The sequence below is a fragment of the Tamandua tetradactyla genome, chromosome 6 (assembly GCF_023851605.1).
Source record: "Tamandua tetradactyla isolate mTamTet1 chromosome 6, mTamTet1.pri, whole genome shotgun sequence".
Taxonomy (NCBI): Eukaryota; Metazoa; Chordata; class Mammalia; order Pilosa; family Myrmecophagidae; genus Tamandua; species Tamandua tetradactyla.
This window is the reverse complement of record NC_135332.1, coordinates 43197050-43224784: the sequence shown is the minus strand read 5'-3', so window position 1 is coordinate 43224784 and position 27735 is coordinate 43197050. Positions and strand designations below refer to the sequence as shown.

Here is a 27735-nt window from a genome sequence, read left to right as displayed (position 1 = left end):
ACAGTGGTCAAAACAGCATGGTACTGGCATAAAGATAGATATACTGACCAACAAAATCAAATAGTGTTCAGCTATAGATCCTCTCATCTATGGACAACTGATCTTACTAATGCAGTCAAGCCAACTTACCTGGGACAGAACAGTCTCGTCAATAAATGGTGCCTAGAGAACTGGATATCCACATGCAAAAGAATGAGAGAGGATCCATATCTCACACCTTATACAAAAATGAACTCAAAATGGATCAAATACCTAAACATTAGATCTAAGATCATAACGCTTTTAGAAGAAAATGTAAGGAAACATCTTATGGAACTTGTAATAGGAGGCAGTTTCCTAGATCTTACTCCCAAAGCATGAGCATTGAAGAAAGACATAGATAAATGGGAACGCCTCAAAATTAAACACTTTTGTGCACCAAAGAACTCTGTCAAGAAAGTAAAAAGACAGTCTATATAATGGGAGACAATATTTGGAAATGACATAGATAAAGGTCTAGTAGCCAGAATATATAAAGAGATTGTTCAACTTAACAACAAAAAAACAACCCAATTACAAAATGGTCAGAAGACATGAACAGACACTTCTCAGAAGAGGAAATACAAATGGTCAAAAGGCACATGAAAAGATGGTCGACTTCCCTGGCTATTAGGAAAATGCAAATCAAAACCACAATGAGATATCATCTCACACCCACCAGAATGGCCATTATCAATAAAACAGAAAACGACAAGTGCTGGAGAGGATGTGGAGAAAGAGGTACACTTATCCACTGTTCATCGGAATGTCAAATGGTACAACCACTGCAGAAGGCAGTTTGGCGGGTCCTCAGGAATCTAAGTATAGAATTGCCATATGTTCCAGCAATACCATTGTTAGGTATTTACTCAGAGGACATGAGGGCAAGGACACAAACGGATATTTGTACACCAATGTTTTTATAGCAGCATTATTTACAATTTCCAACAGATGAAAACAGCCCAAATGTCCATCAACAGATGAGTGGCTAAACAAGCTGTGTATAAACATACAATGGAATATTATGCAAGTGTAAGACAAAATAAAGTCATGCACCATGTAACAACATGGATGGACCTTGAGGACATTATGCTAAGTGAGATTAGCCAGAAACAAAAGGACAAATACTGTATGGTCTCACCGATAGGAACTAACATTAATGAATGAACTTGCAGAATTTCAGTTAAGAACAGAGACATCATGAGATAGAACTAGGGTAGATTTTGGGTAATTAGAGCTGAAGGGATACAGACTGTGGAACAGGACTGATTGTAAAAATTCAGAAATGGATAGCACAATACTACCTAATTGTAACACAATGTTAGTACACTGAATGAAGCTCAATGTGAGAATAATAGAGGATGGAGGGCTGGGGGCACAAATGAAATCAGAGGGAAAGATAAATGATAAAGACTGAGATGGTATAATCCAGGAATGCCTAGAGGGTACAACGATAGTGACTAAATGCACAAATTTAAAAATGTTTTTGCATGATGAAGGAAGGAATGTCAATATTGCAGAGTGCTGAAAATAAATGGTAATTCATATTCTAAAACTTTAATTTACGTGTGAGACTAAAGCAAAAAAATGTTTATTTGGTACAAAATTTATATTTTGACTACTGCATCTCCTAATATAACTGAACACCATGAGTACACGGAACCTTGAATAGGGCATGAAATTTTGTAGGTTTGTCCATAGTGATGTCCCGATAAATCCCAGAGTGATTTGAACAGTGAATAAAAATTATTTGCAAAATCCCCTTGGGGGAATGGAGAGAAAGAGGGAAAATTCAACTTCCCCATTCGCAGAAGGCCTGATATTCTCACAAACAGTGAGGACAACCAAATCAATAGGCTGAACCCTCAATCTTGGGGTTTGTTCACATGATACTTATCTCCACAAAGGATAGACTAAGCCTACTTAAAATTTAAGAGTCAACCCCAGCAAATCTCTTTGGTTGCTCAGATGTGGCCTCTCTCTCTCTCAGCCAACATGGCAAGCACACTCACTGCCCTCCCCCTCTCCACATGGGACGTGATTCCCAGGGGGTTTTCACCCTGGAACAACATTGACAGAAATCCTAGAATGAGTTGGGACTCAGCATCAAGGGACTGAGAAAACCTTCCTGATAAAAAGGGGGAAGAGAGAAATGAGACAAAATAAAGTATCAGTAGCTGAGAGATTTCAGAGTCAAGAGGTTATACTGGAGGTTATTCTTTCGCATTAAATAGACATCAACTTTTTAGTTTAAGGTGTACTAGAGAGGCTTGAGGGAAATGCTTGAAATTGTAGAGCTGTGTTCCAGCAGCCTTATTTCTTGAAGCTGAATGTATAATGATACAGCTTTTGCACTGTGACTATGTGATTGTGAAAACCTTGTGTCTGATGTTCCTTTTATCTACAATATTGACAAATGAACAAAAAATATGGATTAAAAATAAATAAACAATAATGGGAACAAATGCTAAAATAAACTGAGTAGACCAAAATACTAGTGAACAATGAAAGGGAGTTGTAAGGGGTATAGAAAAAAAAAAAATAGGGGGAAGAAAGGTTAAAAATCTATTGAATAGATGGAAATACTAGTGGTCAATGAAAGGGGTATGGTATGTGTGAGTTTTTTCTTTTCATTTCTTTTTCTGGAGTGATGAAAATGTTCTAAAAAATGATTATAGTGATAAATATACTACTATGTAATGATACTGTGAGTCACTGATTGTACACCATACACAGAATGTTTATATGTTGAGAATGTTCATGTCTGTATGTTGTTTTGGCCTGATGATACAAATTGAATTTTTTAAAAAATTAAAATTAAAATAAAAAAATAGAATTAATTAAGTAGAGAAGAAACATTCAATTATCTGGGTGAAATAAGTTTGATTTCATGAATAAAAAGCAAGCACATACAAAAAAAAAAGTGCTCTGCCCTTTTGTTAAAAAAACTACTATAAAGAGAAATCTACAATGAAAGCATCCAAAACACCTTTTCTGTTCCAAATTTACAGTTTATCCACAAAGAAACATTTAACTACCCTCCAAATTCCATATGGGATAGTCTAGTCTTCTATTTCTTCAAAGAACAGGCAGAAGAGGGGAGGGAAAATGACACATTATTTTTTATCAGTACTATAAATTATAGGCCAAAATACCAAAAACTTTTATAATTTATGCACACAAACATTACTATACTTTATTTACACACTTCTAAAATATCTGTGGGTAATTTATCATAAGCTTCTAAAATAATACCTACAATTAGAATATGACAAAATTAAGTTCAGAAACTGAACGATTTTTTTAGGGGTAAGTCCTGTATAAAATAGGGTAAATGACAGCTTCAGAAGACTGAAAACCAACTGGCAAAAAATGAAAAGAGAACTTTAGTAAATTTTAGCCTGAGCAACAGGGATTTAGAGAAGAATCTATATTCTAGCTCTGAAGGGGTTCAGGTTTAATTAACTCATTTCTATGATAGGAAAGTAATATGAGCCTTTGTTCCACAAAAACAGAAGACTACAAATTCAGTAAACTGATCAGATTTTTTAAAAACTTTTTTTATTATATAGCATAACATATATACAAAGCAAAGAAATAAAAAAGCAATAGTTTTCAAAGTGCTCTTCAGCAAGTAGTTCACAGGATAGATCCCAGAGTTTGTCATGGACTACCATACGATCCTCTCCTATTTTTCCTTCTAGCTGCTTCAGAACATAAGAGGCTAGAGGGCTCAAATATTTTTTATCATCACGATTGACTTTTTTTTCCTTATTTTTTTGTGAAAAATAACACATATACAAAAAACTTATATATTTCAAAGCACAGCACCACAATTAGTTGTAGAACATATTTCAGACTTTGACATGGGTTACAATTTCCACAATTTTATGTTTTTACTTCTAGCTGCTCTAAAATACTGGAGACTAAAAGAGATATCAATTTAATGATTCAGAATTCATATTCATTTGTTAAATCCTATCTTCTATGTATAATTTCACCATTACCTTTGATCTTTCCATCCCTCTCTGTAGGGGTGTTTGGGCTATGGCAATTCTAAATTTTTCATGTTAGAAGGGTCTGTTACTAATATGTGGTAGGGAGATGGAACTATTTGATGTTCTGGAGAGGCTGGGCTAGGTTTCAGGACTTATCTGAACCAGGGGCCCATCTGGAGGGTGTAGGTTTCTGGAAAGTTACTCTAGTGCATGGAACCCTTGTAGAATCTTATATATTGCCCCAGGTGTTCTTTAGGATTGGATGGAATGGTCCTGGTTGGGGGTTGGCAGGTTATGGTAACTGACCAGATTTTAATTAACACAGAAGAAGGAATTAATTTTTATTTTATTTTGATTTCCTTTTAGTTTAATAAAAATTCAAGAAATGCCAAATCATACTGGGGGACAGAGAAAAAACTTATATAAAATATCTAAAGCTAAACTTACATTTGTAGAAAAAGAAAGTAAACACAAAAAGTTAATATCCACAGGGGAAAAAAGTTTAAAGGTATAAGATATAATTAAGAACTAAAAGTAAAAAAACAAAAAGAAACGAGATGTGTCAAAATATTTTGGGTTTACTTTCAAATCTGTTTGCTTTTAAGTACATCTTTGAAAAAAATAATATATTTCGACGAAAACAATATTTTTAAGGAAAATAGTGATCCAATGTACAATTCTGAAAATGTAAACAAGGTAGGGATAAAAACAAAACCCAAGGCAAAAAAATATATTTCTTGAGTTTCCTTGTATCCAGTGTGTACCACAGTTCCTGATACAGTCTGGTTCGCCATACACAAGTCCAAGTTAAGTTGCCTATAGCAGGTTAACTGTATTTTAGAGATAACAGACAGGAGACCACACTAACGAAATTGCTTCATATAAATGCTATCTCAGACATTTATTTCAATATTTGAGTACATGAAGAATTAAACTATAAAAGCCATTAAATACCATTACAGCACATAAATAGGACCTGCTCCAACTTACCTCACACAACATTCTACTGCACGAAACCAGTGAAGCATCTCATCATGTAGAGTACACAACTGAAGGCAGGACAAAAAAACTTTCTCAGCATCACTATACCAGCCTGCATCTGAAAGAAAGCCACCTAAAGGAGAAGAAAAATCAATAACTTTAGATAATTTATCACTTGAAAGCTAAAATAACATGCTTACAGTGAATATTATCTAACTTAGAAAAACATAATATAAAAAAGTTCTGAAACAAAAATACTAATTGTGACATCAAAATTTAAAAAGTCCCTACCTAGGAGAATTAGAATAAAATCTGAGACCGTGAAAAAGAAGTGAAGAATTTAAACCCTCTGAGAATGCTCCATGGCCTAAGAGTTGACATTTTCCAGCTAATTATCAATTATATTCTAACAATTCTCCTAATATTTTCATCTTGGAAAGTACAGATAGCTTTTAAGGATTACTTTCATAATACTCTTCAGTATCAGTCACAATAACCAGAAAACATAAAGTAATATACCATGTTTCTTCAATCCTGAAATACATATTTTTTTTTTCACATTTAAAAATCAATGAAATTGGAATATATCAGTGTTTACAGTGATAATCAACAGTATTTTTTCTTCTTGGTAGTACAAAAAATATAGTGTCTTACAATCTGAGTTGACTAAAGATTGTACTCAGACCCGTGTTTGTTTAATTAAAGCTATATGTAATCCAACAAATATTTTATCTTTTGGTGAGAACTGTGTTTTAGAACATCCTGGGGCCCTCACCAAGTGACTAGAATAATGAGGTTATTATACACATTCACACTAAGTACCCTTCTAATCATCCCATATCATTGTGTGCTGTTCTGGTAATTAGGCAATTGCCTCTGAACATGAAACCCACCCTCCTTGACTCTTTTATGATGTCCGGCTAGATCTCTGCAAACCACATTTCTCCTTTGCTGGCTGGCTCCCAGTGAGGCTCTGCCAATAGGTGGCGCTACAAGGGGTCTGTAAGGCTGGAGGAACAAGAAGGGACATTCCTTGTTTGCTTCCTCTTTCCCTCTTCATTGAGCTGAAAGAAACACCCCAGGGTAAAAGCTTCTCTAACCTGCCAGTAGCAATTCATCCCAGTAAGTAACAGTCAATTCCAGCTGCAGTTTTTCCATACTTGGAAACACTTTTACAGCACCCACTCAGAGGTACCAGTACCAGCCAGGTGCTTCTCCTAGAGGTCTAGGTCCTAAACTCATGGACCCCTTGTCAGAATTACAGACATGAGTACCAGCCTAGCAGCATCCGGGCTCCATGGAGCATGTCCTCCAGTTTCTAAATCGTAATAATTCCCTTGGCTCCCTAGCTACTACTAGTTGTAATAACTGCTGCACACAGTTGCTATGTTCATGATACTCATGTAAGAACTCTTTTTAGTTCTCACGACAGACTATTTAAAGGTTCTTTAAAATAAAAATCTCTCTACACAACATGGTTGAACTTTTATGCTAAATGAAAAGAGGTTAGTCACAAAGACTATATGAAATGTCGAGAACAGGAAAATCTATTGAAAGATAAAGTAGACTGGTGGTTGGGTAGGGCTGGGAGAACATTGGGGCAAAATGTCAAGTGATGGTTAATGGATATGATAAAGTTCTAAAATTGATGGTTGCAAAATTATGACTATATTAAAAACTGGAAAATTATACACTTTTAAATGGTAAACTGCTTAGAATGTGAATTATATATTAAATTTATGATGAGAAAAATTGTCTCTATCTGACACATACTTCTGGTATGAAGTTTTTTACTATTTTGATCATTTTATGATCAAGACTGATAATATAAATCTGTTAAGCCTTCATCCTACCTTCTTGCACATTACATGGCCATTAATGAGTCATTTAATGGCCAACTTAAATCTGGTATAAGTTTTTTGTGAAGAAAGCAGAAGAACTTAACAACCAGTAGCCTTCCTACCTTTCAGCTTTCTTGATACAATTCTATAGATTTTTATCCAACTATCCAGTACTAAGGGGATGTCATTATTAGCATTCATCAAGATCACAATCTATTGTTAAAGACATTCTTTGGTCCTAATTCTTTGTTGCAGTTAATACTGCCTGGGGATATCAAAGGATAAATGTTGAGGGTTTTTCTCAGAAAAGAATGTTCTGATGTTCCTCTAGCAAACTATGACCACTACAAATAACTATTTTTAAATTGAAGGAAAATGATCATGAAGAGTTGTACACATTAATGTCAAAGAGAAAACATCACATGTACATATTAACATGACAAGTTAACAATGAAAGGTAGTCTGTGGTGACAGAACAGTCCTGTATCCTGAATATGGTAGTGATCATATGAATCTTTATAGGGAATCAACTGCACCAAACCAAGCAACAACACCACCACCCCACACACACAAATGTGTGTGTGAAAACTAAATAAAGTCAGTAATCTAATTAACAATATTGTACTGATGCCACTATCCTGGTTTTGGTATTGTCCCATAGTTACAAAAGATATCACCACTGGAGGAAACTGGAGGAAGCTGGAGGAATGGTTCAAGAGGCTCAGTGATATTGTGGTGACTTCCTGTGAGTCTATAATTTTTTTGAAAGAAAAAGTTTTAAAAAAGAAAGAAGAAAAGTAGCAAAGCCTTTAAAAGACAATTGCCCAAAATATACTTATCTATATAGATATATGGAAATCATATAAAATGTTAAATCATTAATACTGTTTTTCTCTATGCATAGCACATTAAACTTTTTCAGAATGCTTTTAACATTTACATTTTCATTATCTTCATAACATCACCCAAGAACAAATTTAGATTTACCCTCAAGTAAAAGATGGGAAAACGGAAACTCTAAAAGTATTAACTCCCATGTCAGATGGGATAGCTGTCTAGTGAAAGAGGTACATGGCAGCATGACATGGCAGAAAGACATGTGTGCTGGAATCATACAGGCACAGGATTCTAAACTTGGCTCCACTACTAGATATATGACTTGACTAAGTTACTTAACTTTTGTGAGTTTGTTTCCTCATTTGCAAAATGCTATTAATACCATCACTTCACTGGAATGTCACAAGAGTTTAGAAGGATAGCATTCAAATGTATAATATACTGCTTGGTATAGAGTTAATATTCAATATACCACAACTATTAGTAGTATAATTAGGTTTTTTTTGATGTTTTTCTCATGACCTCCTTATATAGATTTTGGGAAATCCTTAATTGTTACATGCGAGTTATGACACAGGACAAAACATTCCTCTGTTTTACCATTACTTACCTAACACAAAACCAACTTGAATGGCTTTTTCTTTTACTGCAGCATCTGATTCTGCTATATAAGAGCACCGCCTACTGAATGAGTAGGCCAACACTGAAGCAACTTTCACACCATGATCCATCAAAGCCTGGAAACAATGATGAAGCAAATGTCTGAAAGGAAAGAAAAACATTATTTTATAAGTGAAACACACTGATGTTCTTTTTCAAAGGTCTAACTTGCTTTAAAATAAAAAAATAACTGCACCATTACTTCCAAGTTAGATAAAGTAAAAAGCTTTTTGCCTTATGAATTATGAGGCAATAATAGCTCAAATTTATCCTAATATCTTTACTCAGTGGATCACAGTGATCATAATACTCAGGAAAAATACATGGTGGAAACAGAGTCTATTGACGGTAATAAAGCAAAGAAAATGGGAAAAGATGAAGCTGACTTTCAAAATCAGCTTTAAAAACCAAATTGTCATAAAACTCAACAATAAGACAAATAATCCAAAATCAAACAACACATATCAAAAATGGGAAAAGGACTTGAATCAACATTTCTTCAAAGATGAAATATAAATGGCCAATAAACATGCAAAAAGATGCTTAATATCATTAGTCATTAGAGAAATGCAAATTAAAGTCACAATGAGATACCACTTAACAGCCATTAGGATGGCTATCATTAAAATAAAGGAAAATAAGTGTCATGAGGATGCAGAGAAATTGGAATCTTTGTATACTGTTGGTGGGAATATAAACAGTACTGATGCTCTGGAAAAGAATTTTGCATTTTCTCAAAGATTACCATGTAACGGGGCAATTCCACTCCTAGGTGTATATACCTAACAGAATTGAAAGCAGGTACTCAAACAGATACTTGTATATCAATATTCATAGCAGCATTATACACAATAGTGAAAAGGTGGAAATCACTCAAGTGTCTGCCAACAGATTATGAATGAATAACAAAATGTGGTATATACAAACAAGCAAATATTATTCAGTCATAAAAAGAAATGAAGTTCTGACATATACTACAACACGGATTAACCTTAAAACATTATGCTAAGTGAAATAAGCCAAACACAAAAGGACAAATATTTCTGATTCTATGTATATGAAATGTCCAGAATAAGCAAATTCATAGAGACAGAAAATAAATTAGAGATGCTAGGTCTGAGGGAGTAGAAATGGAGAGTTGTTACTTAATGAAAACCTGATGTTATGAAGGATGAAAATTTTTGGTAATGGATGGGGAGACAGTAGTATAGCTGTAAATGTAATTAATACCACTGAATTGTAAACTAAGGAATGGTTAAAATGGTAAATTTCATGATCTCTCTCTATATATATGTTACCATAATTAAAAAAAAAAGGCAGATAGTCCAATTTAAAAATGGGCAATGGATTTGAACAGACAATTCTCTGAAAAAAATATACAAATGACCATAAATACTTCAAAAGATGTTCAACATTTTAGTCATTAGAAAAATCAGAACCACAGTGAGATGCCATTTTATATCCACTAGGATGACTATAATAAAACAAAAAAAGGAAAATAATAAGTGTAGCAAAAGTATGGAAAAATTGGAACCTCAAATATAGCATGTGAAATGGTGCAGTAACTGTGGAAAACAATTTGGCAGGTCCTCAAAAAGTTAAACATAAGGTTGTGCTATGACTCAGCAATTCTACTTCTAGGTATATAATCAAAAGAACTAAAAACATACGTCCACACAAAAACTTATCCATAAATGTTCATAGCAGCATTGTTCATAATAGCCAAAAAGGGAAGCAACCCTATGTCCATCAACTGATAAGTGAATAAAGAAAATGGGGTGTATATATATACTCAATGGAAAATTATTCAGTCACAAAAAGGGATGACCTTCTGATGGATGCACGCCACAACATGAATAAACCCTGAAGACATCATGGTGAGTAAAATAAGGCAAACTCAATAGGGCAAATATTATATGATCTCACAGATATTAAATAATTAGAATAAGCAAATTCATAGAAGCAGAAACTAGAATACAGGTTACCAGGGACCAGGGTGGGGCTAGGGAATGGGGAGTTAATTCTTAAATTGTAGAGTTTCTATTTGTGGGTGATGGAAAAGTTTCAGTAATGGATGGTGGATATGGTAGCATAACATTGTAAATGTAATTAAAAGCAGTGAACTATATGTTTGAACGTAATCAAAAGGGGAAATTTTAAGTTTTACATATGTTACTAGAAAAAAATTTGAAAATACAGCATAAGACTGTAAAAACAGGGAACCTTAATATAAACTATGAACTATATAGTTAACAGTATAATTATAATATTCTCTCATCAAATGTAACATACCACACTAATGCATTGACTGTAATAATAGAGAGAGCTTAGGAACACTATTTTCTACATGATTCTTCTGTAAACCTACAACTTTTTTAATTAAAAAGAAATTTTTTTTTTACCTTTTATCCAAAGCTCGCAATACTTTAGCAAAAACTTCCAATTCACAAAATTCACTCCCCAGCTGACATAAGCGTCCCTGTTGGTAAAGCTGAAATTAAAAAATGAGAAAACATATTTATATATTTAAAAATTTAATTTCAATTTCTACTTTAAATATATCATAATATAATACTATTCAAAGTCAGTATGATTACTTAGTAAGGAGTATCAGGAAACATGCATAACTGTCTAAGAGAAACATAATACTATGTTAACAAATCCTGTAATTCATATAAAACTGTGAATTCCTTTACATGATCTTTTATTTACAAAAAAATGAATTCCTATCATTCATTTTAATAGCTGTATATAATTGTAAAACACTTTGAACAGTGCCTGGTGCATGAATGGTAGTTGCAAAAACTTATAATTTGTGTGGGCCACAGTGGCTCAGCAGGCAGAGTTCTCACCTGCCATGCCAGAGACCCAGGTTCAATTCCCAGTGTCTGCCCATGCCAAAAAACAAACAAAAAAAAAAAAACCAAAGAGATATAATTATTTGGTTATTAAATGAATAAAAAGTTATAATTAAGAAACTTTTTACACTGCTAACTTTTTTATTTCTTAAATAAACTAGATAGTAAACGCAAAAATTATCAAAACCAAGATAATTTCTAGAGGCCAGAACTAATCAACACAGCATTGAGGGTTCTTCATAGTACCATAAGAATCTCAGTTCAGTTCTGGGCACAACACTTCACAAGTAGACTGAAGTAGAACATATCTACGGCTATCCAGGATGGTAGGATTTCTAATTATTTCACAATCATGTACTCATATTGCCCAACTTTTGATAACTGCTGTTTAAAAAAATTTTTTTTAATGAATCTGTTAAATGTTTATCCTAAATAATACACACACACATGGTTAAAAAGACACGAAATCTATTGCCTTTTGTCCTCCTACCTTAATTTCATCAAAAGCTTTTACATTTTAGGACAAATACTGTATGGTCTCACTGATATGAACTGACATTAGTGAATAAACTTGGAATATGTCATTGGTAACATAGATCATCAGCAGATAGAAATAGGGTAAGATATTGGGTAACTGGAGCTGAAGGGATACAGACTGTGCAACAGGACTGGATACAAAAACTCAGAAATGGACAGCACAATACTACCTAGCTGTAATGTAATTATGTTAAAACACTGAATGAAGCTGCATGTGAGAATGATAGAGGGAGGAGGGCTGGGGACATAAATGAAATCAGAAAGAAAGATAGATGGTAAAGATAGAGATGGTATAATCTAGGAATGCCTAGAATGCATACTAATAGTGAAATGTACAATGTACAAATTTTAAAAATGTTTTTGCATGAGGAAGAACAAAGGAATGTCATTATTGCAGGGTGCTGAAAATAGATGATAATTAATACTTTAAAATGTCACCTTATGTGTGAGACTAAAGCAAAAAATGTTTGTTACAAAATTTATATTTTGACTAGAGCATTTCCTGATATAACTCATGTAGATAGTTTGATTGAATGTCATAAGTACTTGGAATCTCAGGTAGGACATGAGATTTTGGTGGTTTGTCCAGAGTGATGCCCCGATGAATCCCAGAGTGATTTGATCAGTGATTGGAAAAGTATTTGCAAGCCCCCTTCGGGGAATGGTGAGAGTGGGGAGAAATTCAACTTCCCCAAGTTGAATTCATGATATTCTCACAAGCAGTGTGGACAACCAAAGCTATAGGCTGAGCCCACAGTCTTGGGGTTTGTTCATATGAAACTTAACCCCACAAAGGATAGGTCAAGTCTACTTAAAATGTAGGCCTAAGAGTCACCCCCAAGAGAGCCTCTTTTGTTGCTCAGATGTGGCCTCTCTCTCCAGCCAACATGACATGCAGTCTCATCACCCTCCCTCTCTCTGCGTGGGACATGACTCCCAGGGGTGTGGACCTTCCTGGCAACATGGGACAGAGATCCTGGAATGAGCTGAGATTCAGCATCAAGGGACTGAGAAAAACCCTAGAATGAGCTGAGAATTAACATCAAGGGATTGAGAGAAACTTCTCGACCAAAGGGGGAAGAGTGAAATGAGACTAAGCATCAATGGCTGAGAGATTCCAAACAGAGTCGAGAGGTTATCCTGGAGGTTATTTTTATGCATTAAGTAGATATCACCCTGTTGTTCAAGATGTAGTGGAGAGGCTAGAGGGAACTGCCTGAAAACGTAGAGCTGTGTTCCAGTAGCCATGTTTTTTGATGATGATTGAACAATGATATAGCTTTCACAATGAGACTCTGTGAATGTGAAAACCTTGTGTCTGATGCTCCTTTTAGCTACTATATCAACAGAAGAGTAGAACATACGGAATAAAAATAAATAATAGGGGGAACAAATGTTAAATTTAGTTTGAAATGCTAGTGGTAAATGAAAGCGAGGGGTAAGGGGTATGGTATGTATAATCTTTTTTTTTCTCTATTATCGTTTTATTTCTTTTTCTATTGTCTTTTTATTTCTTTTTCTAAATCCATACAAATGTTCTAAGAAATGATGAATATGCAACTACGTGATGATATTTAGAATTATTGATTGTATATGTAGAATGGAATGATATCTTAATGTTTTGTTTGTTAATTTTTTTAATTAATAAAAAAGTTTTTTAAAAAAGCTTTTACATTTTTATATGCTATATAAATAATATAGTGCCTTAAAGGCAGGAATTTTGTTAGATTAATTCACTTTACATGACAGGAACGTAATATTTAGATTAATCCACTTTATATGACAGGAATGTCACACTTAGCTCAGTTGATAAGAACAAAGGCTTCAAAAAGATGACAAGGCCTAGATAAGAGTTCATTCTCTAAAAAGGGCCAGTTAATTTTATTTTGCACAAGGAAAACATACTACAAATTCATCACACTCTTAGGCATAAAACACTAGCACAATGGAAGTCAGCTAAAATTCGGCATATAAATACAAATCTGTAACAACCACTTGGGAAAGAGAAGCCACACACTCAGGAAAGGTGAGGCAGAAATGTTATCTTATTCATATTAACATTAAAACCTTCATAAGGAGTGCCTTTTTGTAATGAATAAAGATTTACTACTCTTAGAACTGACTCCATGTTTTCTGCTGCAGGAAACAAATGATTCCAGGAATGTATACAGTAAAATTCACTGCTAGTATAACTGTCATATTTACTTTGACTATTAACCAATATATAATTCAGAAAAATAAAGCTAAGAATTTATGACTAAACTGTTCGTGGGCTTAATAATGTGATAAATTTCTGTTTTGGGACAAAAGAACAGAGTTCTTAATAAGTATATACACAACACTACAGCATAAAAATCTTAGCGTATTACAATAACTCAATCCTGGCAAACATATGGTTAGACTCTCTTTTGTAAGACAGAAGAAATGAAAGCAAGTTGTACAATTACTATGCCTGAACTCACTTGTCAAAGTATTTACACATTCTATACATTCTAATATTCCTTCATGAATGAAAATTGGTGCATCCTACAAATGGTATTTGAAAACATAATTTAGAAAAGTCGCTTCTTTGTTAGTTTTAAACTTGCTAAAAATATGCCTTAATAAACCTCTACATTTTTCTTTACTCAAATATTTAATATTTCTAATAAAAAATATGTTCACATTTAAACTGGGAAAGAGGGTCAAATTACTTCATTGTTTCAAATCACTCTTAGTAGGTTAACATAAAAATAAAAATGCATTTTATGAACTAATAGGATTTAGACACCAATCTGGACTAAAATACCGAACTACCCTTACAGAGATCTTTTATGTGCCAGGTAGTACTGTTCTAAAAGCTTTTCATTAATGAACTGAACCTATCTTTTTAAAAATGAGGAAACTGAAGCCTAGGAATTAAATAACTTGCTCAAAACCACACAACTGAGAAGTGGTAAAGCAGGAATCTGGCCCCACCCTGTTCTTATATCCATGTTCTTAACTGCTTTACCAAAGTGCCTCCTGAAAACGATCTATTAGAAAATAAGCAATATTTTCATTAGAAATAATAGAATAGTTAAATTATCATCCCTTCATAAATTCATACATGTTATGAAGTAGAATTTAGAAGGAAAATGAGACTCTAGGTTCCTTGGTAATAATTCCCTTACCAGATTTTTAAAATCTGACTTATTTTTAGATTATTATTACAGTGTTTAAGACTACATTCTGCATCTGAAGTATAACAAGCTATTAAAGAGATATATGGACTACTTTTAGTCACTTATACTTTAAGGAAAATAAGGAAAAATATGTTTATTTTTAGAAGGATATGAAAACATACAATTAAACAGATATTTTATATGTATAAAGACAATGGAACAAAAAGAGATCTCAGTATTTTTAGAAAGTTAATATATGATAATGGTGGTATTTTGAAATTGAGGAAAGAAAAAATTAAAGCATATTAAATCTGGGAAACAAGTAAGATGCCTACCTTATAAAATGTAACAAAAATAAATTCTAGAATTATCAAAGTTTTTTTTAAATTTATATTAATAAAACCAATCAACATACAACATGAACATTCTTAATGTATGGGCATTCCATACTTGGTGTGCAATCAACGGCTCACAATATTATCACACAGTTGTATATTCACCACCATGGTCATTTCTCAGAACATTTGCATCACTCCAGAAAAAGAAATAAAAAGAAAAAAGAAAAAATTCATACATACCATACCCCTTACCCATCCCTCTCATTGGCCACTACTATTTCCCTCTACCCAATTTATTTAACACTTGTTTCCCCTATTATTTATTTATTTTTAATCCATATTTATTACTCATCTGTCCATACCACAGATAAAGGATCATCAGAACAAGGTTTTCACAATCACACCATCACTGTGTGAAAGCTATATTATTATACAATCATCTTCAAGAAACATGGCTACTGGAACACAGCTCTACATTTTCAGGCACTTTCCTCCAGCCGCTTCATTATACCTTAACTAAAAAAGTGATATCTATATAATGTATAAGAATAACCTCCAGGATAACCTCACGACTCTGTTAGAAATCTCTCAGCCACTGACACTTTATTTTGTTTCATTTCTTTCTTCCCCCTGTTGGTCGAGAAAGTTTGCTCCATCCCTTGATGCTGAGTCCCAGCTCATTCTAGGATTTCTGTCCCACGTTGCCTGGAAAGGTCCACATCCCTGGGAATCATGTCCCATGCAGAAAGGGGGAGGGCAGTGAGTTTGCTTGTCATGTTGGCTGAGAGAGAGAGAGGCCACATTTGAGCAATGAAAGAGGTTCTCTTGGGGGTGACTCTTAGGTCTAATTTTAAGAAGGCTTAACCTATTCTTTTCAGGGATAAGTCTCATATGAACAACCCCCAAGATTGAGGGCTCGACCTATTGCTTTCATTGTCCCCACTGCTTTTGAGAATATCAGGAATTCTCCAAATAGGGAAGTTGATTTTTCCCTCTTTCTCTTTCTTGCCATTCCTCAAGGGGACTTTGCAAATATTTCTTTATCCACTGTTCAAATCACTCTGGGATTTATCGGGGCATCATTCTGGACAAACCTACAAAATCTCATGCCCTATTCAAGGTTCCATGTAATTATAGCGTTCAACTAAACTGTCCATATAAGTTATATTAATAGATGCACTAGTCAAAATATAAACTTTGTACCGAATAAACATGTTTTGCTTTAGTCTTACACATAAATTTTAAAATATGAATTACCATCTATTTTCAACACTCAGCAATATTGACATTCCTTTGTTCTTCCTCATGCAAAAAAAATTTTTAATTTGCACATTTAGTCATTATCATTGTACATTCTAGGCATTCCTAAATTACACCATGTCAGTTTTTATCATCTATCTTTCCTTCTGATTTTATTTGTGCCCCCCCAGCCCTCCTCCTTCTACCATTCTCACATTCAGCTTCATTCAGTGTACTAACATTACTGTGTAGTATTGTGCTATCCATTTCTGAATTTTTACAATCAGTCCTGTTGTACAATCTGTATCCCTTCAGCTCCAATTATCCAATATCTTATTCTATTTCTATCTCCTGATGGTCCTGCTCTTAACTGAAATTCTGCAAGTTCATTCATTAATGTTAGTTCATACCAGTGAGACCATACAGTATTTGTCCTTTAGTTTCTGGCTAATCACACTCAGCATAATGTCCTCAAGGTCCATCTATGTTGTTACATACTTCATGACTTTATTTTATCTTATGTATATACCACAACTTGTTAAGCCACTCATCTGCTGATGGACATTTGGGCTGTTACCATATGTTGGCAATTGTAAATAATGCCGCTATAAACACTGGTGTGCAAATGTCTGTTTGTGTCCTTGCCCTCATGTCCTCTGAGTAAATACCTAGCAATGGTATTGGTGAATTATATGGCAATTCTATACTTAGCTTCCCGAGAAACTGTCAAACTGCTTTCTGCAGCAGATGTACCCTTTTACATTCCCACCAACGGTAGATAAGTGTGCACTCTTTCTCCACAATTTCTCCAGCACATATGGTTTTGTTTTATTGACAATGGCCATTCTAATGAGTTTGAGTTGCTATCTCATTGTGGTTTTGATTTGCATTTCCCTATAGCTAGGGAAGTTGAGTATCTTTTCATAGGCCATTTGGCCATTTGCATTTCCTCCTCTGAGAAGCTTCTGTTCATGTCTTTCGCCCGTTTTGTAATTGGGTTGTCTTTTTGTTGTTGAGTTGAACAATCTGTTTATATATCCTGGATACAAGACCCTTATCTGATACATCATTTCCAAATATTGTCTCCCACTGTGCAGGCTGTTTCTATTTTAGTGACAAAGTTCTTTGATGCACAAAAGTGTTCAATTTTGAGGACTTCCCATTCATCTATTTCTTTCTTCAATGCTCATGCTTTGGGAGTAAGATCTAGGAAACCACCTCCTATTATAAAATTGATAAGATATTCCCCTACATTTTCTCCTAAAAGTTTTATGGTTTTAGAACTAATGTTTAGGTCTTTGATCCATTTTGAGTTAATTTTTGTATAGGATGTGAGATATGGATTCTTTTGCATGTGGATATTCAATTCTCTAGGCACCAGTTATTGAAGAGACTGTTCTGTCCCAGGTGAGTTGGCTTGTCAGCTTTATCAAAGATCAATTGTCCATAGATGAGAGGATCTATATCTGAGCACTCTATTTGATTCCATTAGTCAGTATATCTATCATTATGCCAGTACCATGCTGTTTTGACCACTGTAGCTTCGTTATACACCTTAAAGTCAGGTAGTGTGAGACCTCTGACTTCATTTTCCTTTCTCAGAATATTTTTAGCTATTTGGGGAATCCTGCCCATTCAGATAAATTTGGTTATTGGTTTTTCTATTTCTGAAGAGTAACATTTTGGTATTTTAATTGGTATTGCATTGAATCTGTAAATCAATTTAGGTAGAATTGATATCTTAACTATATTTACCCTTCCAATCCAGGAACACAGTATGCCCGTCCATTTATTTAGGTCTTTTGTGTTTTCTTTTTGCAATTTCTTTAGTTGTCTTTGCATAGGTCTTTTGTAGCCTTAGTTAAATTTATTCCTAAATATTTTATTCTTTTGGTTGCAATTGTAAATGGAATTTTTTTCTTATTTCCCCATCAGATTGCTCATTACTAGTGTACAGAAACACTATACATTTTTGAGTGTTGACCTTGTAACCTGCCACTTTGCTGTACTCATTTATTAGCTCTACTAGTTTTGCTGTGGATTCTTCAGGGTTTTCAACATATAGTATCATATCATCTGCAGACAGTGAGAGTTTTACTTCTTTTCCAATTCTGATGCCTTGTATTTCCTTTTCTTGTGTAATTGCTCTGGCTAGAACTTTCAACACAATATTGAATAACAGTGGTGATAGTGGACCAAAACTGCTTGTTTTGTTCCTGATCTCAGAGGGAAAGGTTTCAGGTTTTCCCCATTGAAGATGATGTTAGCTGTGGGTTTTTCATATATTCCCTTTATCATGTTAAGGAAGTTCCCTTCTATTCCTAGCCTCTCAAGTGTTTTCAAGAGGAAAGGATGCTGAATTTTGTCAAATGCCTTTTCTGCATCAATTGAGATGATGATGTGTTTTTTTGTTTTGATTTGTTGATATGGTGCAGTACGTCGTTAATTGATTTTCTTATGATGAACCATCCTTGCACACCTGGGATGAACCACTTGGTCATGGTGTATAATTCCTTTAATGCGCTGCTGGGTTCTATTTGCAAGAATTTTGTGAGGAGTTTTACCTCTATATTCATTACAGAGATTGGTCTGTAATTTTCTTGTAGCATCTTTGTCTCACTTTGGTGTGAGGGTGATGTTGGCTTCTAGAATGAATTAGGTAGCCTTCCCTTCTCTTCAACTTTTTAAAAGAGTTTGAGCAGGATTGCTACTAATTTTTTCTTGAATGTTGGTAGAATTCACATGTGAAGCCATCTGATCCTGGACTCTTCTTTTTGGGGAGTTTCTTAATGAAAAATTCAATTTCCTTACTTGTGATTGATTTGATGAGGTTGTCTATTTCTTCTTGAGTCAGTGTTGGTTGTTCATGCCTTTCTAGGAAGTTGTCCATTTCATCTATATTGTCGCGTTTACTAGCATAAAGTTGTTCATAGTATCCTCTCATTACTTCCTTTATTTCTGCAGGGTCAGTGTTTATCTCTACTCTTCCATTTCTGATTTTATTTATTTGCATCCTCTCGCTTCTTTTCATCAACCTTGAAGGGTCCATCAATCCTACTGATTTTCTGATAGAACCAACTTCCAGTTTAGTTGATTTTCTCAACTGTTTTCATGTTCTCAATTTCGTTTATTTCTGCTCTAATCTTCATTATTTCTTTACTTTTGCTTGTTTTGGTGTTAGTTTGGCTGTCCTTTCTCTAGTTCTTCCAAGTGGACACTTAGTTCCTCGATTTTTGCTCTTTCTTCTTTCGATATAGGCATTTAAGGCAGTAAATTTCCCTCTTAACACTGCCTCTGCTACATCCCATAAATTTTGATATGTTGTGTTTTCATTTTCATTCACCTCAAGATATTGACTGATTTCTTTTGTAACTTATTCCTTGCCCCATTGGCTGTTTAAGAGTGTGTTGTTGAGCCTCCATATATTTGTGAACTTTCTGGCAGTCTGTCTATTACTGATTTCCAACTTTATTCCTTTCTGACCCGAAAATGTGCTTTGTATGACATCAATCTTTTTAAATTTATTGAAACTTGCTTTGTGACACAGCATATGGTCTATCCTTGCAAATGATTCATGAGCACTTGAGAAAAAGGTGTATCCTGCTGTTGTGGGTGTAATGTTCTATAAATGTCTGTTAAGTGTAGCTCATTTATTGCATTATTCAAATTCTGTTTCTTTATTGATCCTCTGTCTAGATGTTCTGTCCATTGATGAGAGTGGGAAACTGAAGTCTCCAACAATTACAGCAGATGCGTCTATTTCTCTTTTCAGTTTTTGTCTCATGTATTTTAGAGCATTCTGGCTTGGTGTGTAAATATTTATGATTGTTATGTCTTCTTGTTGAATTGTTTCTTTTATTAATACATAGTGTCCTTCTTTGTCTTTTAATTGTTTTACATCTGAAGTCTAATTTTTTGGATATTAATATAGCTACTCCTGCTCTTTTCTTATTCTTGTTTGCATAAAATATCTTTTCCCTACCTTTCACTTTTCACCTATGCTTATTTTTGGGTATAAAATGTGTCTCCTGTAGACAGCATATAGATGGGTCCTGTTTTTTAATTCATTCTGCCTGCTTATGTCTTTTGATTGGGCAGTTTAATCCATTAACATTTAGTGTTATTACTGTACAGGCAGTACTTTCTTCCACCATTGTGCCTTTTGGATTTTATATGTCTTATCTAATTTTTCTTCATTTTGCCTTTACTGATGGTCTTCATTTCTACACTCTTCTCCACACCTCTCTCTGCTGTCTTCTCCTATCTGTCTCTAGTGCTGCTCCCTTTATTATTTGTTGCTGAGCTGGTCTCTTGGTCGGTCACAAATTCTCTCAGTGATCTTCCATCTGGAAATGTTTCAATTTTCCCCTCATTTTTGAAGGGCAGTTTTGCTGGATATAGAATTCTTGGTTGGCAGTTTTTCTCTTTTGGTGTTTTAAATATATCATCCCACTGTCTTCTCGCCTCCATGGTTTCTGCTGAGAAATCCACGCAGAGTCTTATCGGGCTTCCCTTGTATGTGATGGATTGCTTCTCTCTTGTTGCTTTCAAGATTTTCTCTTTCTCTTTGACATCTGACTTCCTGATTAGTAAGTATCTTGGAGCACATCTATTTGGATCTACTCTGTTTGGGATACACTGCACTTCTTGGATCTGTAATTTTAAGTCTTTCATAAGAGTTGGGAAATTTTCAGTGATAATTTCCTCCATTAGTTTTTCTTCCTCTTTTTCCCCTTCTCTTCTCCTTCTGAGACACCCACAACACGTATATTCATGTGATTCATGTTGTCATTCAATTCCCTGAGTCCCTGATCATATTTTTCCATTCTTTTCCCTTTATTTCCTTTTACTTGTCAGATTTCAGATGCTCTGTCCTCCAGTTCACTAATCCTATCTTCTGCCTCTTGAAAGTTAACATTATAGGTTTTCATTGTTTTCTTCATTTCTTCTGCTGTGCCTTTCATTACCATAAGTTCTGTGATTTGTCTTTCAGACTTTTGTTTTCTTCTTTTTTGCTTGTCCCCTGGCTTTTATATATCCTTCCTCAATTCATTGATTTGATTTTTGATGAGGTTTTCCATGTCTGTTCGAACATTCTGAATTGTTTCAACTCCTGTATCTCATTTAAACTGTTGGTTTGTTCCTTTGACTGGGCCATATCTTCAATTTTCCTAGTATGATTCATTATTTTTTGCTGGCATATAGACATTTAATTTCCTCAATTAGGTTATTCTGGAGATTGTTTCCACCTTTTTTTTTTACCTAGGATTTTCTTGCTGAATGACTGTTTTGTCTATTTGTTCTTTGACATTCAGTTTAGCTTATTTTAGACCTCCAGCTTAGGTTTTGTTTAACAGATCAGAATGTTTCTGTTCTTGTGTTCTTGTTTCTTGTCCTGCCTATATGGTGCCTTTTTATCACCCTTAGGAAGGTCTACTTAGGTTTTATAGACCCCAGTCAGACTAAACTGGCCTTCTCTCAGGAGGAAAGAGTCACCTGCATCAGTTTTCCCTGAGTGTGAGACCCAGCAGGTTGACAGACTTTCCTATGAAGCCTCTGGACTTTGTGTTTTTCCTATCCTGCCCAGTATGTGGCGCTTGTCTTCCTGCAGGTCCCACCAGCATAAGGTGATGTGGTACCTTTAACTTCAGCAGACTCTCCCTGCTGAGGTTGTGGCTAAGACAGAGGAGAGGTTGTAGGATGGCTTTAATTGCTTCAGTTTTCCAGACCATGGGGTCTGAAATTCTTGGAGGGATTCCACCTGAGCTGGACCCCACCCCTCTCCTGGGGAAGGGACAACCTCAAGACAAGCTCTCAGGTAAACTTAATTTCACCTTTGCCTGGGGCAATTGGAGTCTGAGAAGCCTTGTAATTGTATGCAAAGAATAGTCAAGTAATAGAAACACAGCCACAAAAAATAAAAGAAAAAAAATCCTTGTTAGAGCAGGACCCCATTCCTTGGGTTTGCCTATCACAAGTTTAAGTTGGTAGGATGCTCTGCATATCTCCAGGTCCTATGTGCCCATCCTTTCCTTCACGGCCCAGACCCTTACAGGTATTTTGAGCTGTCCAATCCAAAAAAAAAAACCTTTTTTTTTTTCCTTTTTCCATCAGCCCTGCCCCCTCTGTGCTGGGGCAAAATACAGCAACCTCAGCTTTTACTCGAGGTTCAGCTGAGCTGGCTATTTTTAGTAGACAGAATCTGTTAATTAATTCTACAAATTGGACCTTGGTTGAGCTCAGCCCCATGTTAGTAAAATCTTTTTCCTTTCCCCTCTGGGAAACAGCTTGTTGGGGAGGGGCACCAGCCTCCATGGCTTAGGGGACTCATGGTTCTGGGTGGGATTTCAGCTGGTCTAGCTTGTCCAGACTGGTGTATGCTATGTGTCTGGTCATTGATATGGCCCCAGCAGTTCTTCTGTACTGTTGCTAGCTACTTCCTAGCTGCTCTGGAGGATGAACAAATCCCACACCTCACTAAGCCACCATCTCGGCTCCCAACCTCTACTAATGTAAATTATCAAAGTTTTAAATGTTAAAAAAGGAAATCATGAATGTAATAAAAGCTACTTGGTGTCTTTGCCTTTCCAAGCATTGTATCAAAGGCCAAAATCATAAAGAAAAATATAAGTGACCACATAAAATCCTACAGTATCCATGAACATAAAAATACTATAAACAAAAATAGAATACAACAAAACTAGGTAAAATATTAGAAACATACATGTGCAAATCTTAATACCTTTAACCCACAAAGGAGTCTTGTAAATCAATAATATAAGGATGTACATCCTGGTGGTGTTTTAGAAGTATAAACTTTCAGGAATTAAAGTAAAAAATTTACAAGAAAAGTGAACCCAACCATTGCCAAGACAATGCACAACAGCCCAAAACCCAGAGAATTATTTGGGGGATAAAGATGGGAATGGAAAAACTCGAGGGATTGTGAATTGGCACAGGTGTTTTCCAAGCCAATTAAAAGCTACTATAGGCTAAAAGTGAACAGCTTAGTCTTAATATGAAAATAGCATACAAAGTAAGTTAGGCTAATTTCCAACATCAAAAACTTAGAAAAGGGAGTAAAAAACTATGGTTTTAAGAATAAATATGAAAACTAAAATACACACACAGTCTGAAACTCATGAAACACATGTTTGGAACTGTTATCATCTCTCTCCAAGAGTCAGTAAGCAAAAAAAAAGAAAGGAAAAGAAAACCTTCAGAAATGAAAAGATATTGCTGTCAAGGAAAAATGACCACATGAAATGAACAAATTTCATAAAAGTATGAGTAATAAGACTTCACTTTTGTTTTTAAATTGTATATCTACATCATATAAGCTTAAAAATATATATATATTTTAAATTTATAATGGTATTCAATAAAATGTTTACATCTCTAGGTATAGGATTTATATCTCAAATCCTTCATCTACACTATCATTACCATCTTTCACCTGGATTACTACAAAATCTAGCAGGAAAAAAAAAGGTCTAGTGGAATTGGTCTCTCTATCATTGCTCTTGCTTTCTCCACCCTGCCCCTTTCCCAATAGTTCACAGAGCAGCCAGAATGATCTTTTAAAGAGCAACCACATCATGCCATTCCTGTTTAAAATCTTTCATTGCCACTTAATGGCACATTTAAAAAATGACTAAAAGATAAAATCTTATGTTTTATATATATATATATGTATATGTGTATGTGTTGCTACAACTTGAAAAAAAATACTTTCAATGATAGCCAATATATTTAGTAACAAAATCCAAAATCTTTAATACAGCCTATTAGGTCTCCTAAAAGTCATCTGACCCCTGCCTATCTTCCCACTGTCACCTCTTACAAGTCTTCTTCCCTGTTCCCTACATTACTGCCATATTAACTTTCTTTTAGCTCTATACTACCTCACCACTTTTTCGCACATATAATGCTGCTTCTACATAAACACTAATACCATTGTATTTTTGGCTTGTTAATTTGTAACTCATTCTAATGGCATCAATGCATGTTACTTCCTCAGAGACCTGACTCCCCAGTCTAAATTCTGTTCTCTATTATACTTTCTCATGACACTGCATTTTTCTTCCACAGTAGCATAAAGTCATACATGCATGCATCAAGTGATTATCTGGTAAATACATCTCTCTCAGTTATGCTCTATACCCTATGAGGCGCCCATAATCACATGACATTTCCAATACCTACAACAGTGTCTAGCATTAGATATACATGCAATATTTTCTGCATGAATAATTCAAATTGGTAGTTATCTCTTTTGAATAGAACTATGATATGAACCTTAGTAGAAACAAGATTCAAGACAGTTTCTATTCTGTATTGATAGCTACAGAATCACACGATTGTTATCCTGTCATTATTTACTGAAACTGTCCAAATTCATCTGTTCAGTGTATTTGACACTAAGAGAGAAACTCCATTTCACACACTTACTGTCTCCCCAACCAGACTATAAATGTCGTAAAGAGAAACATTTATTAGGCAGTCTTCTCTCTTATCTTTACATTACTCTATATACAACAGGTTCAGCAATAAACTTTGAAAACAAATACAAACTTAATGAGCTAGAATCATGGAGAGCATAAAGTACCAGTACAAGTGGAACAGCTACCTTAAATTTTTATTTATGAGAATACAACAAAAATGGAAGTCAAGGACAAATTCTGAATACCTCTGCTTAAATTTATAGGAAAAAATAGGTGTTTCCTATTTTAATACCTGATTTTTTAAATCAAGTACCATGGCATATTCATTACCTGAAACTCTTAGCAACTCTTAGTTTAATGAACTTGATATATCTTTGTAATATTCACATCAAGGGCAAGAATATTATAACTATAGGAACATTCTATTAACTTAATATTTCTCAGGAATTTATATGAGGCACAGTGCTAAGTACTAGGAATACAAAGTCAGTAAGAACTGTTCCCTGATCTTGAAAAATTTAGAATCTAACAGAGCAGGTAAATAATGTTAAGAAGAAATGATAGAGATAGGCAGAGTGCAAAATACTCACTTCAAAGAACTTAAATTGAGTTTGAAGAAGATTAGGAATAAATTTTCTAGAATATGGGAGATAGTGCTGAAACAGATAAAACCTTCCAGCCCCTCTGAAATATGTTCTATAGTTAATTGTGGTGCTGTGCTTTGAAAGTCATAGCTTTTTTGTTATATGCGTTATTGTTCACAAAAAAAAAGAAGGAAAAAGTTACTGTAATGATAAAAAAAAGTATTTAAGCCCTCTAGCCTCCTATATTTTGGAGCAGCTAGAAGGAAAAATAGGAGAGGATCGTATGGCAGCCCATGACAAACTCTGGGTTCTATCCTGTAATCACTTTCTAAAGAGTGCTTTGAAAACTATTGCTTTTTTATTTCTTTGCTTTGCATATATGTTATACTATATAATTTAAAAAGTTAAAAAACAAAACAAAACAAAAACCTTCCAGACCCCGCTAAACACAGTGAAATGCTGAAAAAAAAAATCACAAAATAAATTCTGGATACAAAGCCAAGTTGGGAATCAAGAGCAGAAACCTACCTACATTGCCAAAACTGAGAAGAAACAAACTCAAAAACAGATATGAAGAAGAAAAACAGAATAGCTTATACTTCTGAATGGCTGGCGGCTACAGAAGCAAAGTAGGGGTCCAGGTTGTAAGAGCCTGCAAGCAAAGGGACCTGAAAGCTGAACTACCTGCCTGAAGTCAGGAGGAACATAAGTCTAGAATATCTCCTACAGTTTAAGTAAAAAGTCTGTGAAAAACTGAAACCACTGGCCTAGGACACTGTGGGTATGCAGTCCAAATTCACACTACCTGGATGATTTATAGACCTCAAACCCACAACCTGACATTAAAAACTGGTCTGAGATTGCAAGGTGTTGAAAATGGGTTGGTATACAATAAAAGCTAGGGTCTATAGTTAACAGTAACACTGAAATAAGCCTCCACTGAATGTAACTATAGCATTATGCCGAAACTAAATGTCAACAAGTGGTGGACATGGGGGAGGGGTATGGATTCTTTGCGGAAGAAAAGGAAATGTCTTCATATAGATTATGGTGGTGAAAGCATGGCTATTAGCTTAGACTGTATGATGTGTAAATAAAACTGTTTAAAAATGAAGAGAGAAATAAATGCTAGAGAAAATGTGTAGAAAGAAATGTACCTATTGACTGTTCGCATGGAAGGTGAGAGAGGTGGTCGTTCCATAAGAGGCTAGGCATGGGGTTGCCATATGATCCTGCAGTACTTGGAGGAACTGAGAGTGGGGACACTAATGGCTTTTGCACACTTGTGTTTATGGAGGTACTGTTAATGATTCGCAATGGATGAAGGTGGCCTAAGGGTACAATGACTGAGGAAGGGAAGGGGGAACTATGGTGTACGCATACAACGGACTAATCAGTGGCTGCAAGAAGGAATGAAGTTGTGAGGTATGCAACTAGGTGAATGAACTTTGAGTACAGTATGTTGAATGAAATGTCAGAAACAAAAAGACAAATATTATCATGCCTCATTCAAGCGGACTAACTATAATATACAAACTCGAGAACTGAATTCAAGAACATGGGTTATCAGGTTGGGGCCTATTGTAAAGGGTACTAGACTGTAAGCTTTTAGAGCAGTCACATATATTCAGAAGTTGTAACTGTTATTTCTAAATTCTGAGATACTAAGCTATTTATGTATAACCAGGTCATTCCCAGAAACTTCGGGTATTCATGTGACACCTGAGACTCAGAGTTAGAGCTCTGAAGCTATGAAAGTCAGCATTACCCCAAACAGCAACTGCTTAAAAAGCTGAAAAAGTAATCAGACTTCAACTACAGATATGAATGAAGCCGATCTGGATAGGACTAAGGTATAGTACAGGGTAAAGGATAATATGGTCTATATTTTAAAACTTCAACTTCTATGTAAGACCAAAGGGAGAGATGTTATTTGGTGTAAAATTTGTATTTTTGGTAATGCATTATCTAATTTAACTTATATGGTCAGTTTATTAGAATACCATAATTACACGGAATCTTGAATAGGGTGTGAGATTTTGTTGGTTTGTCCAGATTAGTGTGATGCCCTGATACATCCCAGAATAATTTGAGCAGAGAATAAAAAAGGTATTTGCAAAGTCCCCTTGGGGGACTGGAGAAAGAGGGATTATTAAACTTCCCCATCCAAGGAATTCCTGATACTCTCACAAGCTGAGTCCTTGATCTTGGGGTTTGACCCTATGAGATTTATTCCTGCAAAGAAGCTAAGCCTTCT

General features: G+C 34.8%; 1 protein-coding gene across 1 annotated transcript in view; it reads right to left on the bottom strand.

Moving 5' to 3' along the window:
* APPBP2 (amyloid beta precursor protein binding protein 2) overlaps window positions 1–27735 on the bottom strand; it is a 93583-nt gene that overhangs the window by 51033 nt on the left and 14815 nt on the right. Inside the window, exons 2-4 of the mRNA XM_077165032.1 lie at window positions 10738–10826; window positions 8286–8437; window positions 5007–5130 (exon numbers count right to left, since the gene is read on the bottom strand). Of these exons, the coding sequence (XP_077021147.1) occupies window positions 5007–5130; window positions 8286–8437; window positions 10738–10826 (365 nt within the window). The remainder of the gene's footprint in view (window positions 1–5006; window positions 5131–8285; window positions 8438–10737; window positions 10827–27735) is intronic.